Source organism: Poecilia reticulata, chromosome 17 (assembly GCF_904066995.2).
Source record: "Poecilia reticulata chromosome 17, P_reticulata-male-v2, whole genome shotgun sequence".
Taxonomy (NCBI): domain Eukaryota; kingdom Metazoa; phylum Chordata; class Actinopteri; order Cyprinodontiformes; family Poeciliidae; genus Poecilia; species Poecilia reticulata.
The window spans coordinates 15,617,887-15,628,127 of NC_088846.1; the positions used below are offsets into that span (position 1 = coordinate 15,617,887).

The 10,241-nt window shown below is 38.0% G+C and overlaps 1 protein-coding gene across 1 annotated transcript; it reads right to left on the minus strand.

The window, feature by feature from the left end:
* Positions 1-1,181: 1,181 nt before the first annotated feature.
* On the minus strand, positions 1,182-7,807 carry snorc (secondary ossification center associated regulator of chondrocyte maturation). Its single transcript, XM_008434120.2, has 3 exons — positions 7,335-7,807; positions 2,960-3,136; positions 1,182-2,040 (listed from the first exon to the last, which is right to left on the minus strand). The coding sequence occupies exons 1-3, from the start codon at positions 7,402-7,404 to the stop codon at positions 1,931-1,933; spliced, it is 357 nt and encodes a 118-aa protein (XP_008432342.1). The 5' UTR covers positions 7,405-7,807; the 3' UTR covers positions 1,182-1,930.
* Positions 7,808-10,241: the final 2,434 nt, after the last annotated feature.

Below are 10,241 nucleotides of genomic sequence, written 5' to 3' on the forward strand. Positions count from 1 at the left end.
TTCAACAGCACAATGCTACAAAGAAAATGAACAAAAGCTAGAAATATCAAATTGAGGAAACACTGGTTGTTAGTAAATGACACCGCTTTTCTATGAATTGCTATGCTTGGTTTTGTTTTTGTTTTTTCCATGTTTCCTCAAACTGGAATTTACATCTCTGCACAGGTTGTTATTTTTGTTCTGCTAATATTGAAACATGCGAGCCTTAAACATTTGACAATTTCTGTGTATTAGTTCATGTGTGCTTTTGTCTTTTTTTTTTTTTTTTGCTCAGTTTTGCCTTTCATCTTTTAACAGAAATGAGTGATACAGTGCGAAAGAGGCCTCACTGTGATTTCTGTACGGGTTGACAGGCTGGCACTTTGTCTGAAGCTTCCCATATCAAAGGGAATGACTGGGCTCTGAGCAGAAAGTGACTATGACAAGCTGCAGAGGCAGATTTTTGACTGTGATTATATTTGAGGGTTTCCTGGTTTCAAGTGTTGAAATGACTTGACTGAATTTTAAGTGTGAGAATTTCTCTACGCTGCTGTTCAGTTGCCAAAAGTCTGATGTCTGAGCTTCCCAGAGCAAGTAGATAGAGGAAATATCCTAACTTTGACAGTCACTGAAGGTGAAGCTTTGAGAACCTTCACGTAAAAAAAAAAAAAGCCAAGAAACTTCTTCTATGTACCGAGGTGCGTGTGCTCAGCACGCTGCCCTCTGCTGCTGTGAACAGGGTACTGCAAATGTTCATGGTTTATTAATCCAAATTCTGACTCGCATGGAAGTACTTTATTTTGTCCACTTTTATTTCAGATATTTAATAACAGACTGCATTTAAATGAATTTGACTGAACTATATTTGCATTTATCCCTATATTTCTGGATAATTGGAAACCAGTCGGAGCAGTTTGCTTTCCAAAACTTAATGATATCACAAATGTTGTGAATCGGTGTTAAATAAATAAGACGTATTGAACTTTTTCTGAAAATGATTGAGTGTTATGCTCATTTTACTTCTTATATTGCTACTTTACTTCAAATGCACTTGTGTTTATAATGCTGTAGGTTTAGTTGAAATACATTTAATTGAATTAAAACAAATAGGAATAATCAAAAAAATACAAAACATTTTCCAGAATTGTTGATATTCACTTGTGATATGTAAAAAAACAACAACAAAAAAACACACCAACCAGTCAAAATCTTTCATTGTTTATTATATATCCTATGAAAAATAAGTAGGTGACATCTAAATGGTTGGCTAGAAACTCTGAGACAAATAGAAAAAAAAACAGGATAAGAAGTTAAATTTGAACACAACATTCATCCAAAGTCTGACTTTATATTTACGCTACGGCAAACATCCAGTCCACTATTTCTATGCCCTAAAAGGTTTTAAAGAGATGCTCTCTTCTTTTTCTCAACTCCCCAGATGTTTCCAAAGGACAGAAATGTCTAAACTTGTTCTGAGTTTTTTGTTTGCTGCCACAAAGTTCCTGTGAGACCCGAAAAACGAAGCAAAACAGTGTTCGCTTCAAGACACTGTAAGTGGGAAAAGATGTAAGTTATGGAGAACAATTAAGACACTTTTATGAGTAAAATTACAAGAAAAACAAAAAAAAAGAGCACAACCGACAAACACACCATCTTGCGATAAGCACTGGTAGAGCCAGCCAGTATTTATGATTCATCCACGCCGAGAAGCAACTGGGGTGTTTTATTTTTAGTTGACGGACCTGCCACAATTTCTAGCTCTCAGGGCACAAAGCATCTCATCTCAAAACGAAATACGAGGGGGCGAGCTCAGGGTTTGATGAGAAAGACAAAAGACAGAGACACAAACACTCATGCAATACAAACACACGTACACACACGCACACACACACACACACACACACACACACACACACACACACACACAAAAAGGGAGACGCTCTCTCTCCCTCTAGGAGGCTGTGAATTTCCTGATTGTGATGACGATGAGTGCGAGGAGGACTGATGCTCCCAGGAAGACTGCAACAACTATGGCAGTGATGGCCCCCGGTCCCAGAACTCCTAAACACACAGACACAAACATTATCTTGTAATTTTTAAATGATAATTTAAAAAAATAAAATAAAATAAAATAAAAACGAGCAAAAAGCTATCAAAACTAACTGGCCTTATGGAAATATAAAACTGCCACCTTACTTAAATCACTAACTTACTCTGATTACCTAAATTGTTTTGGAAAGCTCAAATTTAATTTCTCTAGCCGCAACAACAATAACGGGATCAATTAAATTACCTTTGACTGAACCTACCAGGAAACCTGACGTAAGTTAAAAAATAAAACAAAAACGGAAATGTTTAATTTAGGTTCACATAAACATTTCTAAGCCATCATCCACCATCTGAAGGAAAACAACATGGAGCAGTTTCCCAGAAGTGTCCAGAACTCCACCGCCATATTTAAAACTCAAAGAGGAAATCAAAAAACAGCTGAGAAAACATTAAAAGTGTTGCAGACCCTAGTTTCCATGACTCGGGAGCGTTAAAGATTCAAAAATGGGGGAAAAAAATGAGACTGAGCAACAATGGCATCCATGGGAAAGCTTATGGGCAACAGCTACTGCTAACCAAATGAGACAAAACATAAAACCATGCTCCCATTTGACAAAAAAAAAAGAAGAAGAATGAGAATGAAGGAGAAGAAGACCATAAGAAAAATATTTTGTGGTATGATAGGATTGAAACTGTATTTTTAGAAGGTGCTTGATTTATGCCTCTAATAATAAATTATGTTCTAATCTAAAAACTGGATTTTGTATTTACTCTGGATATTTCTGTCTGTTACAATGTGTGCGACAACCTTAAACATCTAAGTGTGATTATAACAGGAAAAGAAGAAATGTAAAAGATTCTTTTCTTTTTTTTTTTGCTGCGATGTAGGGAACTAAAAGTGATACTCAATACAATTTATTTCATTTTTAACCTTCGTCTTCATCCAGGATCGGAGGCTGCGTGGAGTCTTCAAAATCAAAGGTGTATGTCTGTCCTGGGTTGTCCAGGAAATGGCTCCTGGTTGTAACCTCCGTCATCCACACTGGTGGATCTCCAGACATGGCATCCTGGTGGTCCCTGCTGGATAAGGCAGGGTCCAACACCGTCTCTGCGCAGAGTAGGTGGAAAAAAAATTATAAAAATGACAACACAAGCTTGTGCAGCTAACTGCAGAACTCATGATGAGGTGCATCTTTATGCTAATGGGCCTTTTTTGTCAGCTCTGGGTGTGAACAGCAGCTTGCATAGCCTCTTCTGTAACTCTTTAAAAACAGTCGGTTTCTTGTCTAGACGAGCTCCGAGTATAAACGCGTCTTTGTAATGGATGGACAGTTTCTCAGGTTTACCCACAGGTACCCTGTTGCTTGTTTTTTAAATTTTTTATTTTTTTTAATAAAGGCTCCACTAAATTTCCAAGCAAACAAACAAACAGACAGACAAACAGACAGACAAACAGACAGACAGTTGGAGACGGTGAAAGCGTCGAACTCTGTGCTTCTTCCGTCCTTCTCTTTCTCTTTCTCTTTCTCTCTCTCACCGTACAAATTTGGTCTCGTCTGACATTCCTCTGCTTCAAACGCGCCACTTTTCACATTTCGGTGGGAGAGGAACAAAAGCTGTTTCTCTGAGACGCATTTTGATGTTTCCTAATGCAACAGTTGGAGTTATGCTCATGAAAATGTCAAGATAAAGGGTAAAGATAATTAACCTAAATGTTTTGGGGTTTTTTTTTGTTGGTTGTAGCGTCCACTGTCGCTGCAGCAGACGGACATCAGAGCAACTTTGCTCTTGAACTCCAGTGGAAATGTGGAAAAATTTTAATCATCCCAACTGAGAAAACAAACTCTTCAGGAGGCCCACCCATTCAGACACTAAGTGATTACCTTATTCAGTTCTTGACTACACGCATTCCAGCGCCACCATAACCAAAATATATCTGCGTTCAGCCTGTGTTTTCTGTGAAACGGGCTCGCCTCTTATCATCTGATAATTCACAGACTTAGTCATAAACCAAATGGAGGAGCTAAGGCGCGTGATTACGATGGCGTAAATATTTTCAACGGGATGTCAGATGTGGCATCTGCTAACATTCTTAACTTCAACTTTTGATGCGAGTATTTTGATGCAGTGGTGTTGACTCCGAGCTGTGAGCAGCTTCCTGTCCTGCGGCTGGCTTTGGGTCTGGAGGCCCAGGCTTGTGGCCAGTTCAGCCATCAATGAGGCCTTCAGCCGACGACACAAAAGGCAGCTTGTGCGGCCAAACGGACCAGCAGCCTTCAACCAGTAACAGCCGGACAGGCCAAAAGCAGCTACGGCCTCGGCACTGGATGTCAAACAAACTTTTTTTTTTTTATTAAACAGACCCTGTGTGTTAAAATGGCTTCTGAACTCTGTGATTGAATGGAAGCATGAAAGAAATTAATCAAATTATGTTTTCCGTACTTTCTAGATGTTTGTTTTCATGAGGGGAGGTTTACTCAAAACTTTCAGTGGTGAAATAATCATTTAATTCAATGTGTCATCGACTCTACATGTCTCTACTCGAGCAGCTGGAGGTCAGATTGACCTATTAAATATTACAGATATAATACAATATGTAAATTGCTTCAAAATTGCACAAAATGATGATGTGCACAACTGTGTAACTTTAAGCTATTTTAAGTTGTTAATTACAGTCTTTGAAATGTGGTGTATTTAAAAATAACTGCAAAATAGCTAACTTTTACTTTGCGTTGTTTTAGTGTTTTTACCATCTTTTCAGCAGGATATCTAGTTACTTTTCATCGTTGTACTGAATTCAGTAGCTTATAACTATTTTGCACACACCGGCCAATTTATTTATTGTATTAAAGTTGTTTATGTGCTATATGTTAATAACACAGAGCTGGATTATTGCCCAGTATGATCATCATTTGCTCATAATCCTTTGTAAGACAGGTCAGTTTTGGTAGGTTTTTAGCTAACCCTTGTTCATTCATTGCTAAATTTGAAATAATGTTTTTGGGGTAGTTCAAGCACTTCTTTGCGATCTTTATGTACCCATTTTAAAATATAACTGTTGCTTTTAACTACTGGTTTTATTCTTAAATATATACATATAAAAAGATGAGAAATTGTTGACAATTACAAAATGTAAAGGTGATTTAAATGGCATCTAGTTGAAACTGGTTGGGTTTTTTGAGTATAGTTTTTAAAGTGCATCTTTTTAGTTATTTACTCCATTTACCAATTTTAGACATGCCCACGTTCCCTCTTGATAACTTAGCCCTGCAGCTTATCATGAATTGTAGCTAACCATAGCTTTTGCTAGAGTGGCAATTCCAATTGCCTTGTTTTAGTTAAACTACTCTGTTGTAAATGTTAGTGTGTCTAATTCCAAAATGTCACCATTATGTTTAGTATTATGAACTACTAAGTACTGCTAGTAGCAGTTTTTTTTTTAAAAGATGGCTTTATAATTGATCATAATCTAGCTTCAATGTATGCCGAAGAAGTAGTTTACTATGCTTTAACGCACATCTGTTTACTTGTTGCATTGGTGTATGTGCTGTCTTTATTCATAATGTCTCTGGTTACAAACTTCTATCCAAATTGAAGCACAAAGTTAGCTTTGATTTTAGCCATTTCAACTTACTTTTCAGATTGCTCGAAATAAATTTTTTTTGCTTATAAATGTACATACTGTTTTAATGATATGATAACAACTTAACATGTCTACTCTTGACATGTTTTAAAGAGTTGTTGTGCAGCACAGGTTTTCTAATCTCTCCAAATTGCGGGGATTATGTTCCACGTATACAGCACCTTTTTTTTTTTTTTTTCTGACACCCACACATGATTTTGAGATCGGTATCTAGCTCTTGGTGATTTTGTTATGCAAAGTGAAAAAGTAGATCATTTCACCGCCGTTCTTCTGATTAGATTGTGGCCCAGTTTGCCTGTTACATACACATTCTCTGGATCACTGTAACCCTCCTTCTGTGGCACCTTAAAAATGAAAAGTTATTACTTGTAAAAGTGTGGTAGACACCAACGGAGGAGGATTTCAGACAGTGGAAACACAGAAAGCCATTTGTTGGTACCTCTGGGCTCCTCCATCAGGATTTCACACCGGCCAGAGAGATGACCAAGAGTCCAGACAAGGGTGTGTGAAAACTAACCCTACAGAGCCTTGGAAGTACAAGCGATACATCCACAACATAGAACCGTCTGTCCCCCTCATTCACCCTTTTTTTAACTACCACATGTTGTGTTAAAGTTTTCCATGGAAAAATATGGAATTCATTGTTCATATTTTATTTTAATTTTTTTTTAAAAAGATGCTATTTGTGTTGTAATAAGTCAGTTTCTTGAATAATCACAGCTGAAACTTGGGTAATTATTAAACTGCGTTGCCTAAGATTTCATTGCATATACGAGATGTCGGTTTGCTTCCTCATGCTGAATCAACAGATGAGGCTGGAAGTCACACACTATATCAGATATTGTGGTCAAGTCCCGAGGCATTACTGGATGGCAGCCATGTGTGCACATGTGCACATGACAATCGTGACACTCGTAAAAATCCCAGTGAGAAAAGTAAGTGAGAAACAAAAACCACCGATTTTACCGATTCTGTCCATCACAGACGAGATTGTTTGCCAAGACTTCCCAAAGATGTATCCAACAAATAGGACATTGTCTTCCTCGCTGTCCCACTGGCGTCTTAACCCTTACAATGACCTGAGATTCACTGCTGCTTCAACATTTCTTTATATTTTTATTAGGGCGACGTGGTAAAGAAAAGACTTTTTCCTATGCGAACAAGTTGATGCTGAGCTAAATGTTTCCCACGTCATAAAAGTCTCTAAAATATCAACCGGTGGCAATCTGAATCACTTATGCTCAGGTTGAGCAAGAAGGAAGTGATTTTTATTTTTTTTTTTAAAGCTTCATAAGAACATCAGGCCTCATGAAAGCAACTGAGTCATCATGACTGTCACAGAGCAGCTTTCACAGCTTTAACAACCACATCATTTACTTCTGTCGACGCATGCAAAGGGGCGAGCAAATTGGAAAAGAGGATTACGAGGGAAAAAAAAAAGGGGAAAAATTCACACACCTTCAACTTAAAAACACACAATTAAAGAAAAACTGCCTGTAGTGTAAGAGAACAGAAACTTAGCAAACTCTTAAAGGGCAAATTGAAAGGCTGAAAAAGCAAAACCGTTATGTCTTTTTGGTGCATTTCCCACTTAGCGTTTCCAGAAGGAGGACAGGAGCCCTCCCGATCACAAGCATGAAACGAAGACGGAAATATGGTTTACCTGTGTGTGCAAGGACCGACAGGAGGCCGAAGAGGACCAGGACAACCCTGCACACGCTGCTGTGAATCATGGCAACTGCGACAGTCGAGCGTCTTCAAAACGCCTCGGGCCGGAGCTTCCAGCAAGTAGCTGACCCAGGAGGGGAGAAAAAGAGGAATACAGGAGGGCTGGAAAGGGAGAGAGGTTCTGAGCTGAGGCGGTGAGAGAAGAGGTGGGATTAGGCGTGTGCAGGACCGTCTGGACAGTGTGCGCTCTGTGAAAATGCACAGGGCCAGCCCACCCTAAGACACCTCTGAACGAACAGTTCGGCGTTAACGGGTAAACATCTGGACAGACGGGTGTGTGCGGATTAAATCACAAAGATTTCTACCCAAAGGTTTACACGTTCGACCTCGAAACAGACACATCTGACTAAAAAACCAGTGAACAGGCGACGGAAAACTTAATTTACTCAAAACTACACCGTCTTACCTGCTATAACAATTCACTTTAGATATTAGCATTGTACGTAAACATCTTAATACTACATGCAAAACATCTGAGCTAAGAGACAATTGTCCAAGAGTCAGTCGATAGCAGTTATTGTTATTTTCTGTTATTCGTCCTCGAATGTCAAACCCTATAAAAGTAATTATTATATTAAGATCTACTTAGACAAGTTTTTGTTGTTTCCACTCTGTAACGTGCGCCTGAGACATTTAATTCATTTTTTTTGTGTGAGTGTGGCTTTTAATCAAAGCCAGAGACAACAATGAAGCCATCGTAGGCTGAACGGAGCGTAAAACGTATTAAATACAGTAGGCTGTGCTTACAAGAATGACAAATTTGACTGCTTAGACGTATTTCCAGGCCTGAAAACGCCTCGGGTCAGTCATGGTCCAGAAACTAAAAGGTGCACCATGATGGCATCACTGCATGGCTACCTAACCTGATTTCTTTAACCGGCTATTAAATTAACCAGCTAATAGAAGCTTATTACACCTTGCTTCACATCTGTTCCTGCGCCACCAACACAACATCAAAATAGCCTTGAGAGCTGTGATTACATTGAACTGGTGTTTGTTCTAATATTTCTGCTCAAGTTTATGCTTAGAAAACTCTGTGTTAAATGTAAAATAAAACAGAATGTTACATTATGCTCGCAGCATTGTGAGTTATGATTTTTTTTCCCTCTTTTAAATAAAAGCAATTAAACTGTTAAAACGTTTTTTATAAATGTTTATGCACATGACGCAATTCTGTGATATTTTTAGTCTGTGAGCTGTGAGTATTTCATACTGACCCCGGCCGACTTGAGAGCAAATTTAATTGAACAAAAGAGATTATTTCCCATTTCCCCTGGAGTAGTGACATTATTGACAAATTAATGGCCGTTTTAGGCAGATGCACACGCATATCCATATTGAAGTGTTAGATCAGGACGTTTTATGTTAGTAAGTTTGAGTTAGAAAAAATGTGTGGAAATTTGCTAGTACCTTTGTGATTTAAAAATAGCCTCATTGAAAGCAATTGGCAATAAAACGAAACAGTAACTTTGTTATATCTCCAGTCTCCAGAAAAGATTATGACCCTTGGAGCCTCAAAAGTGGCATATTACTCCTGGAAAAAAAAACAAAAAAACAAAAAACTAAACAAAAACTCTGGCCCGGATATTTGTTAATGAAATAAAATCTAAACGTTAACTTTTAGATTTAATTAGATTTTTTTTTGTCTTTACAAGACTAAATTCATCACTTCTTCTAGATAATTTCTTAATCTAGCTTTATCTAAAATAACTTATGTGTCTCTTATCTTTTCCTGTCTCAGAGTAAAGGGAGGCAGAGGTAAAGGGTTCAAGTGTCAGCTGTTGAAAACGACATTTAGTGAGGGAGGGACAGCCACAGCTCTGCATCCGAGCTTTCTTACACTAAATATTATCAGCATAGCGAACATGAGGTGGCTGAGCAAAATGTACCTGAAGCAGGTTTAGGACCAAATCCTACAGGAGAAATTACGTTCACCATGTTTGAGGTGAAAAATCGCAATAAGAAAAAAACCCAACAACTTTCAAGCAGCAGTTCAAATGTGTGCCAAGTAGAAAGTGATTTGTAAATGTTATTGGATCATCTTAAGCTCCACTGCAGCAAAACGGTAGCTTTGCTAGCTGTTCATGGTTGAACTACACTTTACCAAACATAAATATTTCACGTAATTTTAGGAGCATCTACTTGTGTTTTTATTCTGTGCTTGTTAGATCCTCTTACTTTACTCATCTGAGTGTGTTAAAGTTGACAGAACATATATGCTGCAGAGGGCGTGAAATCTGAAATGAAAGCCCAACGTCTTAACCTGTGATACAGCCAAAATACATGTGATCCCCTTTTTGGGAGGTGTGTTAAAGTATAGCTGGTTAAAGTTCAGACGTTTATTTAGATTACAAATGTAGTTGCTGACTTTGGCCATGAACATATACGCCTTATGTGATGGGTACGCTTCTTAGTTTTGAGTAGTTTAAAGGATTCGTGCAGAATTCAAGTAAAGTACACTTTTCTGCATTTATCAGTGGATAGCACTATTTTTTTTAATGTAGACTACCCATCTACCCTTCTGCTTTTGAAAACAATGTAATAGTGGCTTAATTGCTAAGTTAATAAGAACAAGTAAATCACATAATTTATAACCAACTTTATATATCAGGTCAAAATATGGCAATCACCAATCATTCATTAGTAATTACCTTAACTTTTAATCCGTTTATTTTGGGAAACGATGCCACTCTTTTCTACAGAAATACACCGCTTCTCCATTTTTGCATTAGCTTTTAGGCGTCAGCAGACTAGAGATTTGTTTCCCCGTTGGTACAACAGAGTGCATGTTAGTCGGTGGTTTTCCTTTCCTCTGCTATAAGCAACCCAATGGACACGCTAG

What these genes read in the sequence shown, in the direction of transcription:
- snorc (XM_008434120.2), bottom strand. Translation starts at nt 7,404, where the DNA reads ATGATTCACAGCAGCGTGTGCAGGGTTGTCCTGGTCCTCTTCGGCCTC. An exon ending in GTCGGTCCTTGCACACACAG is followed by an intron (nt 3,137 to 7,334) that starts GTAAACCATATT and finishes TACTCTGCGCAG; the next exon opens with AGACGGTGTTGGACCCTGCC. An exon ending in GATCCTGGATGAAGACGAAG is followed by an intron (nt 2,041 to 2,959) that starts GTTAAAAATGAA and finishes CTGTGTGTTTAG; the next exon opens with GAGTTCTGGGACCGGGGGCC.